The sequence below is a fragment of the Elgaria multicarinata genome, chromosome 8 (genome assembly GCF_023053635.1).
Source record: "Elgaria multicarinata webbii isolate HBS135686 ecotype San Diego chromosome 8, rElgMul1.1.pri, whole genome shotgun sequence".
In the NCBI taxonomy this organism is placed as follows: domain Eukaryota; kingdom Metazoa; phylum Chordata; class Lepidosauria; order Squamata; family Anguidae; genus Elgaria; species Elgaria multicarinata.
The window spans coordinates 21315570-21338874 of NC_086178.1; the positions used below are offsets into that span (position 1 = coordinate 21315570).

Genomic DNA, 23305 nt, shown 5'->3' on the forward strand with positions numbered 1-23305 from the left:
TGGGTTACTGTTAAAGGTAAGGTGGCCAAGATCAGGGCCGGCCCTACCATGAAGCGGGAGGAAGTGGACACAGCAGGCAGCAGAGTGTGGGGAAAGCAGCACTCTCCCCCTCCAAAGAGTCTGCCACTTCTTGGTCCTGCTGGGTGCCTGTAGCCAGCAGGACCAAGAAGCAGTCGCTTGCTCACCTGCGTGCCTCCCACCTCACCTCCCACCCACACGTCCAACCCGCTCGTGCACCTCCCAACCCAGCTGGCCATGCCCACCTAACTGCCAGCCAGCTGGCTTACTTTTCCTGGCGTGGATATGCCTGCCTGTAAGGTGCTTCATGTTACCTGTAAGGTGTTTCTGCCATCAGGAGCCATGTGGTGCCTGCGTGAGGTAGGGAAAACTATTGAAAGAACTTCTAGAAGTTCCAGGATCTCTTGTGATACTTTCGCCGGACTTGTAGGCACTGCGTGGCTTCTGAAGGCAGGAACACCTTAAGGGCAGTACGCGAGGGAGGTGGCAACAGTGTGGCTGGGCCTGGCCAAGGTTTTCTCCTTTTCTGGTTGTTTGTTTTTGTTTTTACAAAAAAGAACTTCTCTGCCACTTCAGGTGATGGCTTGGCTACCTTCAGCAGCCCACCAGCTGTCCTTTCTAATTTGGGTCACAGTGCCCCAATGGGAACATTGCCAGATCATAATGAGGTGCCCAGCAACATTCATGGGAGGAATTCATGGCTTCGCCTTTGGCCAATGCAGAAGGCACATTCAGCCCAGATGTACTTCAACTGCAATACCGCAGGGGTATCAAACCCCTTTCAACTGCAGGGCCAAATTCAGTTCTGAAAAAGCTCCCAGGGGCTGCATTCTAATGGTGGATGGAACCGAAGGCAAATGGGGAAGGGCCAAAATTCCTAAAATATGGGCGTATTTACACTTCAAATATGGGTATATTTTCACTGCCAGTAACTAAGCCTTAGGAGAGGCATTCCAACTTCTTTGAATGGAGGACAACTGCAAAAGCCAGGAAGCTATCAAATGATTGGCAGCTGGAGAAAAGGGAGCATGGTTATCTGGGAATCCTGGAGAGCTGGGTTGTGTGTCTAGGCAGGCCATGTTGCCTCTGTGAGCCCGAGGTTTGACACCTCTGGGTTCTAGCTCTGCCACTGAAATTAGCTGAATTGTAAATGTACACCACAGTTTTTCTCATTCATCTTCAACCAAACAGATTGCACCTCTCTCTGTACTTATCTCAAGGGCATTCAGGCATTGTAACAAGTTTGCCTATTGTCCAGTGTATTTCTATAATACCTACAGTGAAAGGATATTGCAGGAATCCATCTGGGGGTGGAGTTCATTAAACTTTCAGCAGCTCAGCCCCACAATCTTCAGCTCACCTTGAGCTGCCCAACTCAATCACATCGAGGCGGACCAGGTCACAGATTTCCCATCCTTTCCTTGTTTCATACATAGCAACGTGTGCAAATTTGCAGCTGCAATTTGCATAATTTATGCACATTTTGGTTATGAAATTTGCATGTTGTGGCTGCGGTTTGCGCAAATTATGGTCAAAATGTGCATAAATTTTGCAATTTATGGCTGTAAATAGGTGTGAAGGGAAACCAAGAAAAGTCCCCAGATTTCAGGAAAAAGCCTGCAGCTCGGCTCACAAACACGGGCTAATCTGGGGATAACGGTGAAATCCAACAAGTTCAGAAGAGGCAAGGTTTCCCTGCAAGGGACAAGCCTAGCCTGGATTCACACTAAGGGCAGAATGTGGCCTATAAAATAAATCCACCCCATATGGTTTGTTGAACCTGTTTTCTTGGGGGACCAGGTTGATGTTGTCGGTCCATTACCATTCTTTGTCTCCTGCTTCTAAGTGCCTGAGGATATCTGTGAATTTTTGCATTTCTGTTTGTTTAATAATTTAAGCCGGCGATGCATGATGTTGGTGATTTCTAGATGGCAAGCGACCGGCTTTTAAATGGATTGAATGAGAGCTCTTGGCATGCTGGGGAATTCTAGTATGATTAATATATGGCTCGTTGTGGCATTGCTAGACCTTGTCTCTGCAAAGTGATTGAGGATATTTACAGTTGCCCGACATTTCCAGAAGGCATGCTTATATTCCAAATGGTGCAGTCATTAACAGCAAGCGTCATTTATTTACAATTGGAGCAGTGGGTTTTCCAAGCATTCATGAGATTGTTGTGAGAGGATAGAATTTGAGGACTTGCTCACAAACCCCTTTAGCCTCCAAATGGCCCTGCCCTTATCTCTTGGACACAGTTTTACTGCTGCTAGTTTTCGTACTATGTTGTAGATTTATTTATGAAAATCTAAAAAGCAACAATCTAAAATAATAGTTTTTAATGTATATTATTTTGCTTGTTGATATATATATATATATATATATATATATATATATATATCTTATGCTGTGAAGCTATTCTGAATGACCTATGGGCAGAAGAGCAGGGTATAAATAAATTACTTACAGTGCAATCCATTCAGAAGTATGTCCATTGAATTCGGTTGGGCCTCATTCCAGGTGAGTGCATATTGCTGCCTACTCCAATCCTCCAGATGTGTTGGATTGCAACTCTCACTATTCCCAGCCAACATGGCCATTGACATGGCCATAGGAATGGTGGGGTTGGAGTCGAACACATCTGGAGGGCACCAAGTTGGGGAAGGCTGGGGTGTAGGATTGCTGTTTGCAGTCTAATTTACTTAGATATTAGATTCAGCACAGCCAATTCTCACCATGCTTTTTAGCTGTGATGGTCACTTCTAGGGTGACCATATGAAAAGGAGGACAGGGCTCCTGTATCTTTAACAGTTGTATAGAAAAGGTGATTTTAGCAGGTGTTATGTGTATGCATGCAGCACCTGGTGAAATTCCCTCTTCATCACAACAGTTAAAGCTGCAGGAACTATACTAGAGTGACCAGATACAAAAGAGAGCAGGGCACCTGCAGCTTTAACTGTTATGATGAAGAGGTAATTTCACCAGGTGCTGCATGCCTACAAATGACACCTGCTGAACTTCTCTTTTCAGTGCAACTGTTAAAGATACAGGAGCCCTGTCTTCCTTTCCATAGGGTCACCCTAGTTGAGCTACAACTCCCAGAAACCCCCAGCCAGCATAGGTTGAGGAAGGTTTCATTAGCGGATCACACTGCAAGCTAAGGTATGTTGCAGTAATGGCTTTGCTGCCATTTTTCTTTCTTTGTTTTAGTGTGGTTGTTATTTTACATGGGACAGATAGAGAAGGAGATCAAAGGCAGAAGATGCTGGCCACCTGTATTTCCCATCATTGCATACAAAAGGGAATTCCAGCAGGTGCAGCTTTTACTCACACCTTGCTGACATGTTGCATCTACAGTGACTGGATCTGCTGGAGGTTTTGTTTGTTTAATGCAGTCAAAGGAAAGCATTCACCCTAGCAAGATTTAACATCCTCCCCTCCAAGTTGCTGGAGGGCAGATATAAGAAAATTCCATCCAAAAACAGATACTGCCCATGTAATAACATCGAGGTGGAATCCATTCTGCATGTGCTCTTCCATTGCAATTTTTAGCAACAGGCAAGAAAAGACCTATTATGTCCTATTATGCAACGTCTCCCTGGACGATCCCTTGAGTCACTCCTGATTAGTCTACTTCAGGGCTCCAGTAAATCTACCACTGAGCAGGTGGCCAAATTCCTGAATTTGGCCATCTGCACCAGATCTCTTATGGACGTTGATTGCGCTTAAATCCACAGATTAGCAATGTTATTATCTATATATCCCTCCCTTTTTCACTATGCTAGGCCCCAATAACCCAATTCTGTTCCCTTTTCAGAAACCAACAAATAACAATCTAGTATCTTTAGTGATTTTGTAACACTCCTTCTTTTTTATCCCTACTCTGTATTGTTTTATATAATGGTGTATCTTCTTGTTTTATATTGGTCTGTTGACTGTAAATAAAGAAATACAAATAATGCAGTCATATGGGGCTCCACATTTGTTTGAAGATGAGTGGATGTTGAACACTCTTTCCTGTGCTCTTTTCCGGATTTCATGATCACCTTCCCATTGAAGCTTCTGTTAGTCCCATTGGAGGTGGAGTGATGGGGTAACTCAGGTAGATATAATCCCTCCCCCCCCCACATGACTAGCAGTAGATTAAGGGTGGCTGGGTGGGGGCAATTTAGATCAGGAAAAGGTTATGAGTGAAGGGATTAACCTTCTGTCTTCTACTATCCTTGCTGCAATAAAATGCAGGGAGTGCTGGCAAGTGCATTAAAATAAACAAGAAAAACAATAATCCACCCACAAATCTCTCACCATGAGACGCATTGTTTGGCCTTGAAACCAGTGTTCAAGAGACAGAACCAGTCTGGGCAGTGCTGGTTGCGATCGCAGCCTGATTGCCATCACATAGTGCTTTTATCTGCTCACATGTCTGCTGTTTTTTGCCTATGAAATTCACCTATTTCTCATTCCTGGCTGTAAGCATTCCAGACTCTGTGTGTGTGTGTGTGTGTGTGTGTGTGTGTGTGAGAGAGAGAGAGAGAGAGAGAGAGAGAGAGAGAAAGAAACCTGGAGATCTTGTTAGCAGAAGAAATTATGCAAATGCACACTCATTTACATAATTTTAATTGCAGGCCTTGGGTTTCCATGGTGCAGAATGTAGAGCTTTCTGTGAGTGTAACTACAGAGAGACTATATGCTTCCCTTGGTATAATTGCAATTCAGGTGATGCAGTCATTGTAGAAGATTGCATTCCTGTCAAAGCAAACCAGTCAATTCCCAGCCTCCAGAGTCATTTCCTGTAGCTCACCTGATTAACGGCAGAATCCAACAGGGTGCTTATGACACACACACCCCTCCGATTCTTTTCTGCCCCGCCAATTGCCTTCTACAAGTGGTGGGTCCCACCGATTCTTTTGCACAAGTGGGACCCACCACTTATGCAAAGGAGATTTATGCTCCATTATGTGAGCTCCACCAACCTGCCTTTTTCCAGAAATGAATGTTTCCACTCATTTCAGGTTGCCCCGAAGCACTCAATCACCGGGACAGACAAGAATTAGCTGGGGCTTATAGACACCCCATTGGATTCTACCCCAAGAGTCGTGTAGCCTGATTTGACCCTATTTTGTACAGACTGTATTTCATAAACCAGATCAGAACCCTGGGCCTATATTAGATTGCAAAACACAGCATCAGAGCTTTGTATTTCATTTATTTTTCATTATCCATCTTCTTCATAAATGAGGGGCCACAGCTCAGTGAAACCCTGCCTGAAACCCTGGAGAGCCGTTGCTGCCAGTCAGTGTTGACAATACTGGGCTAGATGGACCAACAGTTTGGCTCAGAATAAGGCAGCTTCCTACGTTCCGAGCAACTGCTTATCAGGACATGGAATAATGGGCTCAAGTTACAGGAAGCCAGATTCCGGCTGGACATCAGGAAAAACTTCCTGACTGTTAGAGCAGTATGACAATGGAACCAGTTACCTGGGGAGGTTGTGGGCTCTCCCACCCTAGAGGCCTTCAAGAGGCAGCTGGACAACCATCTGTCAGGTATGCTTCAGGGTGGATTCCTGCATTGAGCAAGGGGGTGGACTCGATGGCCTTGTAGGCCCCTTCCAACTCTACGATTCTATGATTCTATGAGGGGTGGGGCGTAATTTGTCTCTACAGACTCTGAGAGTTGGGGAATGTTCAGTGCTGGTTCCAGATCATTGAGTTCCCTGAGGAAGACCCTCCTCAATGGTCGTCCTCCTTCAGTGAGTCTACCTTCTCATTGCCATCGTCACCCACTGCTATTGCTCCTCCTCCTCTTTCTCATCATGTCTATGATTTGCTTGCTTGACAGGCATAGAGCCAGTGATCACTTAGGCAGTGATATCTATTGCTCCTCCTCCCTTCACAACACCACCATTGCCTGGGCCAGAGTGAGGGGCAAATGAACAAGCAGGTTGCCATGACGAAGAGGAGGAGCAATTCCAAGGGGTTCTTGCCAGTGGACCCCTGCTGGGATGTGGGGCCTCAGCAGGTGCCCAGCCATGCCTACCCTTGACTGGAAACATTGTGCTTCCCATAGGATGTATCTGAGGGCCAAGCAAGATGTGACTTTAGCTGTGTCTTTGCATATAATGTGCAGGTTTTCTATCAAACAGAAAAGAAAATGCAAATAACATCAACTGATGTTGCAGGTAGGGCTGATAATTATGGGTTTCACAGATTTCTTTCCAAAGCAGAGAAGGCCAAAAGCAGGGAAGGGTGTTTTTTTAAAAACAAGGTGGGAAAGCAGCAGCAGCAGCAAACACTTGCATGTTATAACTCATATAACGTCACATGCCTGATTCACCCTGCAACAAGGATGTGGGGCAGGATTGTCCCTAGCACAATAGTATTCCTAAATGCAATTATTATGTTTTCCCATTCATTCATGTGAGAGAAGGTAAATTGGAATTGTAAGTAATTCCGCTCACACTGCAGAGCAGGGAATTAACTTGCCACCTGCTCTTGGGGTCTCCATTTCTTGAGAAAAGTGAAGGTTTTTTCCCTTCCCCCAGGGCTGTTGCCAACTGCAGCATTTACTTGGTCCCACGGAATTTAATGGGAACCAGTGGATGCTTTCAGACAGATGACTCCTAGCGTTCCCAGTCAAAAAGCAGTGCGCAGCTATTCTGTCTTTTTTTCCTTAATCGGTTTTTCCTGAAAAGAAAGAAGAGGAGAGCCTCAGAGGAAAATGAGGGAAGCTTACAAATTGATGGCAATGACATCTGGACCTCTGTAAAATTTCATGAATGAAGCAATGGGCCTGTTCAGATGACACGTCAGGCTCTGGGGTTAGCTAAACTGGTTCTCTGGGGTTAGCACTACCACAAGCCGTGCTGTTGCACACAACACTTTGAGCCACGGTTAGAGCCACTAACCCTGCTACGGACAGTCCAACTCTGGTTAGTGAGTGAGCAGGGTTAGCAAAACACATTGCACAAGACTAAAACCCTGCTGCTTAACCAAAAGCCTTAATCAGCAGGGTTTAAGGTGTCTTCTGAACAGGCCCAGTGTGATAAACTATAAAAGCCTGGTCAGGAAGCACCCAATGAAGCTTGAGCCACTGCTATCTATATAGCCTGGCTTGGATTGCAATGGTGTAGTGGAGCCAGGGATGAGATGACGGCACTTTTTTATTACCAGGGATGCTGACGTCATCTATCACTCCCCTCAGAATTCCCTGTGTGTTGTTCCCCCACCCCCCACCCCCGAGTTTAGCTGCAGTACACACATTGGGGCTGTTCATACAACAGTATGGCTTGTTAACCACCCTGAACAACCCAACAACACACCATGGGTTCTTGTTGCAGAAAAATAACCCACACTGCATGGTTAACAAGCCACCCTGTGGAAAATGTCCTGGGTTCAGACAACAAGCCAACCCACAGTTCAACGAACAATCCAAAGTTCAACCACAGCTCACACTCAACTGCTGAGTGTGGGTTAGCGTGTTGTGTGAACCCAGTCAGTAGCTGATGAGAAATGAATTTTTCTAGTAACAATGTATTGCTCCTTGTTGTAATGTAAAGTATTTTGTGGTGACTTGGTCCTGAATAGAACCTCGTGTGGCGCAGAGTGGTAAAGCAGCAGTTTCTGCAGCTGAAACTCTCTCCACGGCCTGAGTTCGATCCCAGTGGAAACTGGTTTCAGGCAGCCGGCTCAGGTCGACTCAGCCCTCCATCCTCCCAAGGACGGTAAAATGAGTACCCAGTTAGCTGGGGGGAAAGTAATAACAGCCGGGGAAGGCAACGGCAAACCACACCGCTGTAAGGCCTGCCAAGAAAACGTCAGCGAAAGCTGGCATCCCTCCAAGAGTCAGTAATGACTCAGTGCTTGTACGAGAGGTTTCTTTCCTTTTCCTTGGTCTTGAATGGGCAATTAAGACCCAGAAGCTTTACCAAAAAAAAACCCTGCTCCTAGCAGATAAAAGCTTTTAGACCTGGTTTGTTGATATCGATCAACAGAGTTGCCTACAATTTTGAACTCTCCTTGGAGCTGTGGCTATGAATGAGCTTTGGCACTTCAAAATTGACCACTACACCTGTATCTCTTGGTCATGGTAGTGTGACAAAAGATACGGAATGCCAAGAATGACATGCTCACATCTGTTTTGCACAACAGAGGAGAATGGGAGGGACAGGAGCTCAAGATGGATCGATGCCCTGTGTTATGGAGAGGGATTGTGTTGGATACTTTGCATATTGATATGCATTGTAATGCAGATGAATTTCAAGATGTGCAATTCATATCCTGTCCATCTGTATGTTTCCCAATACCATCTGTGTATAGATATCCCTTGCTGGATGGCCAAGAATCAATCATAATGCTACAAAATCCCTATTACTATAAAGTTCTTGGGATTGGCTTCAGCAGAGGGGAAGGCAGTGAATCAAATCACATTATCTTGACATTTTTCATCTTCTGGGCCTCACGCAGAAGAAGGATTCGCTCTTGCATAAATATTTAAACCTTAATGGAGGGACTTGATGGAGCTTTCCATCCAAGTATATGTACCTCTTTATTCTTGAGACAATATAAGGCATATATAATTAATAGGCTCATATCTTCTGTTTACGTGGACCGATTTTCTGATTGTGTTCATTTTTCCTGAGCAAGCTGCGCTGTTTCTAATGAAAATAGTTGCTCGTTAGTGATTTATTTTTGCAATTATTTTTGGCAAATATCAATAATTAATGTTCCTTACTTCCGAATGATCTGCCCTGCCTTGTACAGATGACACCTTTAATTTAAAGCCAAGCATGTGCGTGTGTATGATTACGCTAGGCGAAAGCTCATTACAGCTGCGATGCATAGGAAAAAGTCCCTTGTAGTTTTACAGAAATAAAGATGCATCCCTTCATTACTCTCTTGCGCTACTGATTGTGGGAAACAGTCCATTCAATACTGATACTGAGCCTTCTTTTCACTGTTAACCTACAACACCTGTACTAGGGCTGGGGAACATTTTTTTCAGTCAAGAGTCACATTCCCTTGGGGGCAATCTATCAAGGGGTGCATGCCAGCACTGGGTGGGGCCAAAGCCAGTGGTGGTTATCTCCTTCTTTCTGCCAACCCATTCTCTTCTTTTTCTTGCTTTCTGTCCCCATTCTCTCGTTCGCTCGCTGACACCCCGTTTCCCACACTCTCTTTCAGAAATCCCACCTCTCTCTCTGATATCCCCTTTTCTCTCTCCTCCTACCTCCTTTTTCTTTCACTCACTCTCATACTGACACCCCCCCCTTTACTCACATTCTTTCTTTCTGAAATCCTTCTTCGTCTCTGTCTTGCTCACACCCCATTTTCTTAAGTTCTTTCTTTCTGGCAGAAGCCACACCAAGCAGGATAGAGCACTATGAAAGCGGTATATGGTATGTGTCAATGAGCCCCAACATTCGTCAGTGCACTTCAATACCTCTATAAAGCTGTAGTGTGGCTCCTGCCTTTTATATACCGCTTTCATAGTGGAATATCCTGCTTGGTGTAAATTAGTCCTCTATCCCTCCTTTTCTCTCTCTCTCTCTCTCTGACATCCCCTTTTATTTTACTTTTTCTGACAGCCCCCTTTTCATCTCTTTGTTTTACAGCTTTTCTGTCTCACTCCCTCTCTCTCTTCCCCCCTCCATCTTCCTCCCCACCCTGTAGCTGTTGGGTGTATGACTTGCTCCCTGACAAGTGGGTATAAGGATTGCAACCCTAGTAGCCATTGGGTATATGACACTGCAAGTTGCAATTGCCATTTCCAAGGACTGATATTAAATGTGATTTCAGGTGTGCAAAAAGCACTTTCCCATGCTATCCAGCCTCACCTCTTATGACATAACAACTTGTTTACAATTTGCCTGGGTATGTCACTGAAAACAACACACACCCCTCTTCACCTTCAACCCATAGGAATCTCACCTGCCTTGTGACTTTGTGACAACCACTAGTGATGGGAAATGCACGTGCAATTAATTCAATTGCATTTGAATGATTGGTACAATTCCCATTCCCATCCCACATACCTAGTACTAACTACAGAAAATAGATCTATTTATTCTCTGGACCTGGCTGTTTTATTATTTAAAAGTACTAATCCTACAAACAATTGCTAGGAAATGATGTATCTGCTGGGTAGAATCTTTGATGGTTTACTTTACCTTACGATATTTTTAGTGGTTTTATCCAAACCTTATGATGCTTGCCACCTAGTGGTCATTTCCTACCTCTTTGGCTAACACCCAAACAAGAAGTACTCCATTTTAACGCCCTTGAATTTTATTATGGTAATAGGAAAGTCAGACTCCATATGAATTCTAATTAGGTACAATGTAATTGTCTGGCAACTTACTGATCATTGTTGTTGTTTTTACAAAATAATAATAATAGAGGTACTCAAGGGCATCTCTGGAAATGAAATAATACAGAAATTGGCTGGCCTGCATGATAATCATCTGTCAGACAGACTAAAAACAAATGTGTGTTAAAAGGGAGAAAGGGTTTTTTCAAATTAAACTGCAACTATGCTGAATTTGCTACTTGGCTGATTCATTTCTTTGAATAGCTTTTGTTAGGATTTATTCACAGATAAAGGTGCGTGAAGGTTCTGGACTTGTACACTAAGCACAGAACTACATTACAAGATTTACGTTGGCATTATACCCCTTGGATTCCGCTGTAGCATTCTGGGAATTGTAGTTTGATGAGGATGCTGAGCTCTTTCTCGTCCCACGCGCAACAGAGCAAAACAGAACAAAAGTTCCCAGGGTTCACTGGGGAGAGGCAATGGCTATTTAAACCCAATTAATTTTGCAGACCATACATTTTTATTGTGCCAGTTGAAGATGAATGGAGTTTGGTAATAGTCCATTCATCAATGGCTTGCCAGCGTCCAAAGTATTCATTCAGTCTCTGTGCTCTTCTTATTTTTCTTATGGTTTGGGAATGAGCAGTATCACTGAACAGTAGAACCTGGGATCACTTCTCCTACTGACCTTCAAAGCTCTTCACTGCCTAGCTCCTGCCTATCTCTCCTCTCTCATCTCACACTATCGCCCCGCTCGGGCTCTCCGCTCCTCTGATGCCATGCTTCTCGCCTGCCCAAGGACCTCCACTTCCCTTACTCGGCTTCGTCCTTTTTCTTCTGCTGCCCCTTACGCCTGGAACGCTCTTCCAGAACACTTGAGAACTACAAACTCAATCACTGCTTTTAAGACTCAGCTCAAAACTTTTCTTTTCCCTATAGCCTTCAAATATTGAGTTTGTTCTGACTTTACACTGTTGGTTTTGCCCTACCCTGTGCCTGTTTACACTTCCCTGTGCCTGTTTGCATTCTCCTCCCCTCTTTATTGTTTACTACAACTTATTAGATTGTAAGCCTGTGCGGCAGAGTCTTGCTATTTACTGTGTTATCTGTACAGCACCATGTACATTGATGGTGCTATATAAATAAATAAATAATAATAATAATAATAATAATAATAATCACTGAAGATCACCTCCGACAGGGGTTGCTATTTTTATTATGTATTGTCTATATATTATTTTATTATTATATAGCAAATAGTGTGTGTGTGTGTGTGTGTGTGTGTGTGTGTGTGTGTGTGTATATATATATATATATATATATATATATATATAAGCACATGCACATACATACATCTTACTTAACAGTTTTACTTAACAAACCAGCAAACAATTTTGGAGATATCTGGTTTTTAAAAGAATGTTAGGTTGAGTTAAGCAGAGTGAAGACGTTCTGCATTTATAAACTGAGAGATCAGTCCTGTGGACTCTAGACACAGTCTCAGGGTGTGGGGGGGCATAGGGTACTTTGGATGCTGGATCTGAGGCCTGATGCAGCGCTCCAATCTCGGACCCAGGAGTCTGAGCTACCTTCACCCTTGCAGCCAGCGTGGAGAGAACTACGCTGGCTGCCTTTCCTAATTCACAAACTCTGAGACAAAGGAAAGAGGGCAGTTCTATGGGTGGGGAGGGGAGGAGACCATCTCACGAAATTGCCCGTCTAACGAAAATCCAAAATGAGGGGAGCACAAAGGCGTCAAAGGCCTCCGTGCTCCTACCACCCTGTATAGGATGCCCATCAACCTCTTGAGTTCAGAGGCTGATAAGCATCTGGATTGGATTGCACCCTATGAAGATTTTCTGGTCATGTTTGTTTATTTATTTATTTTAATGATAACATTGCAGCAAGGTTGGATCACCTGCCTTGTCTTTTCCATTTAGGCAAAACAAACGGTACCGAGTCTACGTCGTCATCCCCCTGCTGCCAGGATTTGAAGGGGATATTTCAACAGGAGGAGGAAATGCACTGCAAGCAATCATGCACTTTAACTACAGGTATCCTGGGTGGTCCACACTGCCGGGGTTCTTTTGTTTTCCACCATGTGTGGTGGTGTATCATTGAAGGGAATCTAAGCAGCACCTGGTCAAAGTCAGTGTCAGCATTCTGCAAAGGCTCACAAGCAGAAAGGCAAAGGAGATCTCTGATACAGACTTTGCTCCTGGATCCCAAATGCTGATTTTGACCAGGGCCAGCACCAGAGATAGTTGAGGGCACTAGCTGGCAACCGGGATGGGGTGGTGGGCTCTGTGACCCGCCCCCCCCCCCCCCAGCCAGCCTTTGCAGGCTGAAACAAAGCAGGGGGCATGGTCATGCCCCCTGAAGTCAAAGGGGTGGAGCCATGCCCAATGACATCATTTGGTCCCCAGCAGGCAAGTTGGAAGGATGACCCACCGGGTATGTCCACTGGGAACCGGGCTTCACTGCACAAGGATATTCTCTGATGCAGCAAAGCAGCTTCACAGACCTTGTACTTTCTCCCATTGGGGAGAGGATGCAGGATAGGTGAAGCCACCATTCCTCCAGGTTGTATTAGGCCTGTAGATCAGCAGATGAAGCTGCTGAAAGTTGGATTAGATCTGTGGGCCAGAGGTTTCTCTCAGCAAAGTGTTGTTTGGTGGAATACCCTCCTAGAATTTTTCTACTGAAAACACCAGACTCCTGTGCCATATCATAAACTGGTATCATAAACCCTTAGGGCTTCTTTAGATTAAAAGGAAATTGTGTTTGCTTACTGTTTCAAAAGAGGACTCATGGGAAATTGCACTTCAAGAAACCCACGCCCTAAGATCTCTTGGTCACATGGAAATAGCTTTGCCATTCTTTGGATCCTAGCTTTTAACTTTTATTTATTTATTTATTGCATTTCTATACACACACATGCACACACACACACACACTAGCCGAAGCTCCCACAAGGTACAATTTAAAGTATAAAACTTAAAACCCAATATTAAAAAGTAGGATAAGAATAAAACTGAGCAGTAATACAGTGATTTAAAATACAGATTTAAACACAGTTTTAAAAAAGCAAAGTTAAAAGACTAAGATGGTAAAATGTCGAAATACCAGGAAAATGAGAAGGTCTTCACCTTGCGTCGAAAAGAGTATAACGTAGGTGCCAGGCGAATCTCTCTAGGGCACTCATTCCAAAGCTGGGGTGCCACAGCAGAGAAGGCCCTCCTCCTCGTAGCCACCTGCCTCACTTCCCTTGGGAGGGGCTCATGGAGAAATTGCCCTGAAGATGATCTTGGGGTCTGGGCAGGTACATATGAGAGGAGGCGTTCCTTCAGATAACCTGGCCCCAAGAAGTTCAGGGCTTTGAAAGTTAATACCAGCACTTTGGCAACCAGTGAAGCTGGAAAAGTACTGGTGTAATGTGGTCTCGTCGGCCAGTCGTGCTGCCATGTTTTGTAAGTTTCTGGACAATTTTCAAAGGCACCCCATATATGACAAGAGGTTACCAGAGCACGGATAACTGCAGCTAGTCTACCTCTGTCCAGGTAAAGGTGTAGGTATATCAGCCTAAGCGTCTTGCCACTGAATCTACCTGTGCCTCAAGTGACAGTTCTGGATCCAAGAACACCCCCAAACTGCAAACACGATCCTTTAGGGGGGGTGCAACTGTTAATTACTGTTACTTTTATGTGATTAATTTACTTAGGGTACAATGTACCTGGCACTTTATAGAGTAATATAAACAAAAAGAAAAGCCAGGCTTCTGCCTCATGGTGCCTATAACATACATTTGGGACAGCACGGCAGGCAATAGAGAGAAAGGAGGGAATGCAGAGGTTAGAGTATGCACAAGCCCTGTTTTCATATTCTATCCACATGTTCAGGAAACGCACGGAGGGGGAGCAGGATTGTGGCCAACCTCTTTATGTTCTGCAGAAGGTGAGGAAGGGCTCTCCATCTGTATAAGGGTATGCTCTTACGATTTGTACCCACAATCTGGAACACTGATTGCACACACAGGCCCTACACATGTATACATGTAGAACCCTCTGAACATATGGAGGTTGGGAGTGGGGTCAATGGGTACACAGAGGGTGGCTGGTGGCCACGATCCTGCCCCCTCCCCCTGTTACACTGGAGTATGAGAACAGAGCTTCAGTTCAGTTAGAAGGTGAGGACTAAGGAGTTACACCCAAGGCTTCATAGAAAGGTGGGGTTTTGAGCAGGGGTTTGAAGGGGGAGAAAGGGGGCTGCCACAAAGGTGTCCTTGGAAGAGCTCCAGGCACAAGGCAAAGCAAGGGAGAAATGGGTTAGGGTCACACCAGGCAGCGATGTTGCTGAAGCTAAGCAGGTATGGGGCTGATCAATGCCTGAATGGAAGAGTACCCAGAAAACCTAGGCGTACCACTTTGAGTTCTACAGAACAAAGGCAGTAAATAATAAATAAATAAATAACAGCATGTAAGGGGAATGGGAGCCTTTGGGGGAGCTGAGAATGATAGAGCTGGAGGGGCAAAGGTCATCTGCAGGAATAGTAGCCTTGGATTTATCAGCAGAAGTGTTTTGGTTTTTTTAAAGAGCCGCGGTGTGGTTTGGGTGAAATTGTATTTTATAATAAGGTGGCCAAAATATTTTATGAGGCTTTGACCCACTCTCTTTGCTACCCAACTTTTCTCCCAAAACTAAGCAGGAGTTCTTGTTTCATGCTGCCAATTCAACTTATGAAAGATCATTTTACTGCGTATTTCTGTCCAATAGCCAGCAGAGGGAGCACGGAGTTTTGTGTTGTGTCTCAACAAGAAAATCTCAAGGGGCGCATTTGCTCATTGGCTTTTTAATTAAGCTTCCTTCTCCCATCTTCCAATTTTCTGATGAGTCCCCTCTCTCTCATTTATAGATTCCAGGCTGCAACAAATAAGAAACCATAGTTTAAAGCACGGACACAATAGATATATAGACATATGCACATGTCATCCTAATACTGTTTCCTAAAACAGCCTTTTCCTTGTTAGCGTTGTTCACACACCAGGATTTGGCCGAATGTTGCTTGACTCCTCTGAGCGATGCCTGCAGTGTGCAGATGTGTTGCGAGAGTGACTCATGTGTGGTTTGCTTTCTCGTGGGTCTTGAAGAATGACCCAAACAACGTGGATCACTTAAGAGAGTCATGCCATGTCTGGAAACTACGTTGCATGACTCACTGCTTAGTGCTGCATACAGACATTAGACTTTATGAACATAAGAAGATGCCGTAGACCAAGTCAGGCTATTTCTCCATCTAGCCTCATACTGTTACTCGACTCTGTCCGGCAGTGAATCTCCGGGTCTCAGGAAGGGGATCTTTTCCCATCACCTGCTACCAGGCCCTTTTAAATGGATGCCACTGAGCTGCCGCCCATCCCCAAACATACAATTCCTGCAGGCAGGGCTTTTCTAGAATTCAAACTAAGGACCTCTTACACACACCCAAGTGCAAATCATATCGGTGGACCAACATGCCAAATTTGGGTGCGTGGAAGGCAGAATAGCAACCTGTGCGTTTGGGAGTTTTCCTCTTCTCTTCCACCATTTAAATTTGTGTCAGGGCTGATGGTTTGGAGGAGGTGAAGGAAGATGGACAGCTGAGCTGCCAGGCAGTTGACCTGGTGAGCAGGCAAGCTGGTAAACTAAAATGCAAGCGAAGCTGAACCAGGTTGGCCCAGGGCCTTGCTAGACAACGGAGTAGCCCAGTACGAGCCCCGGCCCGGCCCCTGTGCGTCCAGATAGCGCACAGGGGATCCCGGGCTCAGGCAGGGATAACACTCCCTTGGCCCGGGATAACCACCGCTTCTGGCCAGGTATTTCCCGCAGACTCCCGAGACCGTGCGTGTGTAGCCTGTTCCACCGCTTTTCCCAGCTACCGCATTTACTCACGAGTAGCCGGGAAAAGTGGCGGATGGCGCGCAGTGCTCCGCCCAAGCGCTGCGGCCATCATGGCAGGGTGAGAAGATTGGGGGAAATGGAGCCGGGGGGAGATGTGGGGGAAATGGAGCCGGGGGGGGATGGGGATCGGAGATCACGGGGGAGGGGAGAATCGGGGGAGGGGGAGCAGGGAACCCTTTTTTTAAAAAAGCCTACCTTTATTGTTGGTGTGCTCCTGCACACATAGCCCCTTTAAACTAAAAAAAAAATGGCGGACACGACGGGTCCTTCCTGCAGCCCGTCGCGTCTTATGTATAGACAGGGGCGACGGCCTGCACTACTTTTAGCACGGGCTGGCCCCTCCTCCCGCACGGATTTACAGGTAGGTCTAGCAAGGCCCCCAGTCTAAAGACACTTATATTTGTTTTACCCCAAAGTTGTTAAGACTGAGAAGGCAGGACCAAGTTGGAACCTTAATAAGACCAGGTGGAATCCCATTTGGCCCCTTCTGTCACCTGACCTGCAGAGGTAGTAGCTGCTGTAGTAATAATAGTATACTTAGTATTTGAGTAGCACCAGTGAGTGTTTAAAGTGTACCATGAACATAATCCTTACAAAAGCTTTGTATGCTAGGCTGGCATTACTAGAACTATATTGCAAAATGTTTTGGACCATAATTCCCATCATCCTCAGTGGTTGGGGATTATGGACATTATGAGACACAGACTATACAAAGGAGGGTCAGGCTAGGCTACAGGACTCTAGGGACAGACTCCAGTGGGGTTGGCATGGCCCTTTAATAGCCACGCCTTAATCCAGACCTGTCGTATGCACTCCCCAACCCAAAGACAGTTTATGGCATTGGAAGCTAAGGTTCTATAGACCAGGCAAGGGGGGAGAGCCAGGCTGCTAGACAGAACCTTCATACTGCAAGCAATCAGAGGCAGGCCTGGATTATCCATAAGTACGGTGACCATATGAAAAGGTGGACAGGGCTCCTGTATCTTCAACAGTTGTGACGAAAGGGGAATTTCAGCAGGTGTCATTGGTATGCATGTAGCACCTGGTGAAATTCCCTCTTCATCACAACAGTTAAAGCTGCAGGAGCTTTTTGACATGGTTATGGTTTCACCATCGTGCATCAGGAATCAACATCGTCAGATAGTTTTCTGCATCTTACCATCTTCCCCTCTCAATAAAGCCTTTGGTATATTGAGTCAGTTGTGTTCCCCGCAACCACGTCCCCATTTTATAGATGAATGTATCTGGTGATTTTAATTAGCTCCATCCTTGTAAACTCGTTCACGTGCTGCTGTTTACTGAGTTTAATTGTGGTCTTAATTCTTCCAGGACCATGTGCAGAGGAGATAATTCGATCCTGGGACAGCTGAAAGCCGAGAGTAAGTGCTTTGCTTTGCTCTGTGTGTGCCGCATGCTGTTGGGCCTCGAGGACACTAAACTTTGATTGATACGCTATAAAGCACACGTTAGCAGGCGTAATTGCTGGATTGTATAACCAGTAGCGCAGGAGGCCTCAATTATGTCAAGGAGATCTTCAAAATAAAAGAAACAAACTAACAAAACAACATCTGGGTGTCTGACAAAAACGGAATAAAGCTGCAGTTTACTGCATCCCTTTGGATACAGTTCAAAGTAAATTATCCCCCCCCCCGCCCGCCCCAAACACACTTTTGTAACTTGATGCCATTGCAGCAAGCAGATTACCTAGGCTAAATCCTGTAGATCAGTGTTTGGAATTGGGCGAAGTCTGGGTTGTATTCTGAGACTGTTGCATGGTCCATTTAATACTTCCTTTTCCCCTTGGTTTACATTGACTATAAGGTGTGCTATCTCCAGTATTCGAGGCAGTAAGCCTGTGTGCACCAGTTGATGGGGAACATGGGTGGGAGGGTGCTGTTGCACCATGTCCTCTCTTGTTGGTCCCTGGTCTACCACTGGTGGGCCACTGTGTGAACAGAGTGCTGGACTAGATGGACCCTTGGTCTGATCCAGCATCAGGGCACTTCTTACGTTCTTATCTAAGCTATACACCAGCCTTCTCCAACCAGGCGGTCTCTAGATGTTTTGGGCTACAATACCCATCATTCATGACCATTGCCATAGCAGCTGGGGCTGATGGGAGTTGTAGTATGGATCATCTGGGGGTTGCCAGGTTGAGGAAGGCAGCTATTAGGGAGGTTGGAGGAATCCAGTTGGGGAATGGAGCTCAACAAGCTTTTATTATTTATTTATTTGTTTATTACATTTATATACTGCCCCATAGCCAAAGCTCTCTGGGCGGTTTACAAAGGTTAAAAACAGTGAACATTAAAAACAAATATACAAAAGTTTAAAACCATCAAAAGCATAAAAACAACAATATCCATTTAAAACCACTATTCTGGGATCAGTTAAAAACTCAGCATATGTTGTTAACTGCCTGGGAGAAGAGAAAAGTCTTGACCTGGTGCTGAAAAGATAACAATGTTGGCGCCAGGCGAGCCTCGTTGGGGAGATCATTCCATAATTGGGGGGCAACCACTGAAAAGGCCCTCTCCCTTGTTGCTATCCTCCAGGCTTCCCTCAGAGGAGGCACTCAGAGGAGGATCTTAGATGTTGAGTGTAGTATATGGGTAGGTTCATGTCAGGAGAGGCATTCTGTCAGGTATTGCGGTCCCAAACCGCGTAAGGCTTTATAGGTTAAAACCAGCACCTTGAATTGGGCTCAGAAACATATAGGCAGCCAATGCAAGTGGGTCAGAATCGGTCTTATATGTTCGAACCTTCTGGTTCCGGTTATCAGTCTGGCTGCTGCATTTTGCAAAAGCTGCAGCTTCCGAACCATCTTCAAAGGCAGCCCCCTAGACTAGGCTCGGCTCCCTAGACTCCATTCCATCTTCTGCCAACTCGCCTGACATGGTGTGCAATGAGTCAGGCCAGCCAGCGGAATTTCTCTAATTTTTTTACCCTTTTTTTTTTTTTTTGCGCAAACTGTGCATATTTGCAAAATTTGTGCGAATTTCAGCTATAAATTGTGCCGATTTGTAAAATTTGTGCAAATTACAGTCATAATTTGTGCGAATTATGCACATTTGCACAATTTACAACCAAAATTTGTGCAAATTTATTAAATTACAACTGCATTTTGTGCGAAAGATGCCATTCCCAGATTTCAGGATAAACCCTATGGCTCAGCTCACAAATGCAAGTTGAGTTGGGGGCTCCAGAGAAATCTGACAAGCCCCTCAAAAGGCCAGATTTTCCCATGACAGCCATCCCTAGTGGCTCTACATTCTAACACCTAAGTCCACCTGTCAAGATGTTCGACACTGCAGCCATTTTCAAGCTGTCACAGGAAGTGAAGCTCTTTAGATAAGGTCAATTGCATTTGAATCATGCCAAATCTAGCTAAGGAGAGACAAACTAGCAGCACTCCCTGTTCAGGAACAAGGACCCGCAGACCAAAAGAAAAGGGAAGTCACATGGCCATTTGCACCCATGTCTTGCCTTAAAGTCGCTAGTAGGATAATGACCACCTATCGCTGTTTTTGCCACTACCATTACTGCTGATATGTAATGCTTATATGGTCCTGACAGTAAGTAAAGCATAGTATCATAGAGTTGGAGGGGATCTCGAGTGCTATCTTGTTTATTGATTACATTTCTATACTGTGCAATAGCTGAAACTCTCTGGATGGTTCACAAGCTAGTCCAACCTCTGCTTGATGCGGGCAATTCAGAGCTCCAGCATTCCCAACAGATGGATGTCCAGCCTCAATTTGAAGACCTCTGGCTAGGGAGAGCCCCCTAGCTCCTAGGCCATTGGTTCCATTTGATGGGATTATTTAGTAATGATTCACCCTGTTAGAAAGGCAGTTAGCAGAGAAAAAGGAAAAACTGAATGAGTGTTTACCAGTCCCACATGAACATAGAGGCTATTTTAGAACAATGAAAGGAGACTGCACTGTTCTGCAGTGAAGGAAAGAAAAATGGTTTTATTCACAAATATTCTTGGATGTACAATGCAGGTACAGCATAGAGTTTCAGAAGGAGTTTGTTCAGCCTGTGTTGTGTTCTATTACACCGGCAGCATCAAGAGAAAACACATGTGCTCCCAGCAATAGTGGATGTCAGAGGAGGAAGGGGAGGAGCAAAAGGAAGAAACCACAGGAAACCACATTGGAGCTCTAGAGATCCTAAAGCTAGCTTTGGTCAAAATTCCCACGCATTAACTAACTGCCACACTGCCCCGTTCCGGTAACATGCAGACAAGGGTACAATATTCCCAACACCATTATCAATCTGCTCTTCCCATCAAGACATTTCTCCTAATGATTCACCAAAGTCTATCCTCCTGTAACTTATGTCCAATAGATTATTTGCTCCACAGCCACAGTATCTCATTCCTGAAGTCCTTCTGTTCCCTTTCTTTTTATAAACGCCCCCCCCCCCCCACGTGCCATCCTTCAGTGGGAGACCAGTGGATTAATTACATCTCGTTCTGTGGGCTTCGAAACTACGCTGAGCTGGATGGGAAGCTTGTCACAGAACTGATCTACGTCCACAGCAAGCTGATGATTGCAGATGACAACACCGTCATCATCGGTAAGTGAGCAATTTGTTAAGTAAGAGAGTACGTTCGTCAAGTATCCCAATTAAAATACCTCGACAGGTTTCTGAGGGACTTGTGGTGCCTGAATACATAGACTGAGAGGGGTGTTCGCTGAGCACTCAGCCAAAGCAGCAACCTCCACACTTGATGTTACAACCAAATTATTTTAATTTGTTGTATGTTTTGATCGCTATTGTACGAAGCCATGAGTCATTTTCTGAGAAAGGTGTCTACGAGTGCATCCTTTGCATGTTTAGACAGAGAAAAAAGTCCTAAACTCCCTACATGCTGGGAGTTGTAGGATTCCCCCCCCCCTGTCTAAATGGGTGTAGGATTGGGCCATAAGAAATTTAAATCATCTTCAAGTACAGCTGGGCAAGCATTTAGGATTTGAGTGTGATGGGTCCAAGCCACATGTTGCTTTATTTTTGTAAGTACATAAGAAGAGCCCTGCTGGATAAGACTTAGGCCACGGCTAGACCTACCGGGTCTAGCGTGACGGAGGAGGGAGGATCTTGCAATGTGGCTATCGCGAGATCTCCCTCTTGTCTACACGCGGCACTCGACGTCCTAGGGATTTTTTTTAAAGAAGCCCGAGCGCTTGAATGCAAAACAGTACTTTTTTTTTAAAAAAAAATTCCCCTCTCCCCCCGCCCCTGATGGCGGTTACTCACGAGGAGCCAGGACAACCTGCGACGCCCACCCACACATTCTGCGGTCTCGGGATCATCCTGAGACTGTGGGAAAACCACAAAAAAAGGGTAGGCCGATATCCTGGAGCAAGGGAGAGATCATCCCTCCCTGCTCCTGGGATCCCCTATGTGTCATGTGAATGCATAGGGATGATCCCAGGGTGATCCCAGGGATATCGGCTGGTCTAGCTATGCCCTCCGGAACCCTCTCAAACCCAGCATGCTTATTCCTAGAGTGGCCAACCAGATGCCTTTTGGGAAGCCCACAAGCAGGAGATGAAAGCAACTGCCCTGTCCTGTCGTTGCTCCTCAGCAACTGGTGACTCTGAACCTGGAACTTCCATATAGTCTTTATGGTTAATAGCACTGCAACAAAATGTTGCAGTGCAGTGCTCCTGTCCATTCCATTTCCCCTCCACCAACTGGTTTTCCATCACCCCACTCCCATCATTCAGTATGCTCAGTCCTCATTTTTGTGGCTGTTTTGTGGCATGTCCCCAACCAACCACCAATCCATCTAGGTTGTTTTCCCCCTAATTTTTTTTTTTTTTTTTTTGTACCTCTGCAAACATTGAGGTTTCCCTGAGCCTGCTAATACCTCCCTCTTGTTAGTAGACAATGTTGTTTTGGTGATATAAGGATCCACACTCAAGAATGAATTCATTCTTGGTAAATGAGTATATATGTAAGAATCCACCCTCAAATAATGAGTTCACTCTTGGTATAGGGTAGAGGTTTCCTCCATGAATTGGTCTAACTCCCTTTTAAAGCTGTCTAAGCATTGTGGCCATCACCACAGCTTTGTGGCTTTGTAAGAGTGGCGGATGAGTCACAGGCCTGTGGCTTCCAGCTGTCAGTAGCTGAGCCAACAGTTGCTAACCATCCCACCTGACAGCAGGCCTGAGGCTGGCAGCTAGGCCGAAGATTGGTCTGGTATTCAAAATCAAACAAGAGGGCTGAAGAGACTGCATATTCATTTCTGAAAACTTCTGCGTCCTGAATTTCCCTGATTTTAGGGTCCAAAATGCATTGGATTATAATAAATATTTTCTCCCGTTTACCACACAGACATAACTGAGTCTGGCCTAATGTAAAATGAAACCATCCCACTTCTTTTTCCCCCCTACCCACATACACATCCCATTCTCTACCATGATATTCACACACGCACATGCAAACAAGCCCACCACACTGGTTGCTTTGTGCACTCACCTCTCACTCATTCTGTGCACGCCATCTTCCCACCCCGTTCCATCATTAAGGCCCACACTAAAATGGTGACTTCCCTTTTGGAAATCCAGTATAGAACGTGCAAAGTGCAAAATATAAAGGGCAAGAAAGGGCTGACGGAAATCAAAGACACGGTGGCGAGACAAGTTTGAATTAGGAACATGAGAAGCTGCTTTATACTAAGACCTTTGGTCTGTCTAGCCCAGTATTGTCAATACTCACCTGCAGCACTGGCTCTCCAGGATTTCAGGCAGGTGTGTGTCCAGCTCTTCTTGGAGATATTGGGGTTGAAACCTGTGACCTTTTGCATGCAAAGCAAGTGCCCTACCACTAAGCACGGCCCTTGCCTCTGAGTTAAAGGGAGTCAGTGTTGCAGTTGTTAGCGCCAATGTCCAGGAGTCAACTGCTCTGAAATGTTGCAGTTGTTAGCCAATATCCAGGAATCAACTAACCCGACCCAGGGAAGTTTCCATGGGACTTACAGGCCATCTGGGAGCAAATTAAAGCATGGGAAGTCTCTGAAGAA

General features: G+C 45.3%; 1 protein-coding gene across 1 annotated transcript in view; it reads left to right on the top strand.

Annotated features, from left to right (window-relative positions):
* The window catches only part of PLD1 (phospholipase D1), a 149419-nt gene that overhangs the window by 111875 nt on the left and 14239 nt on the right, over positions 1-23305 (top strand). Inside the window, exons 21-23 of the mRNA XM_063131984.1 lie at positions 12270-12383; positions 17596-17645; positions 20716-20850. Of these exons, the coding sequence (XP_062988054.1) occupies positions 12270-12383; positions 17596-17645; positions 20716-20850 (299 nt within the window). The remainder of the gene's footprint in view (positions 1-12269; positions 12384-17595; positions 17646-20715; positions 20851-23305) is intronic.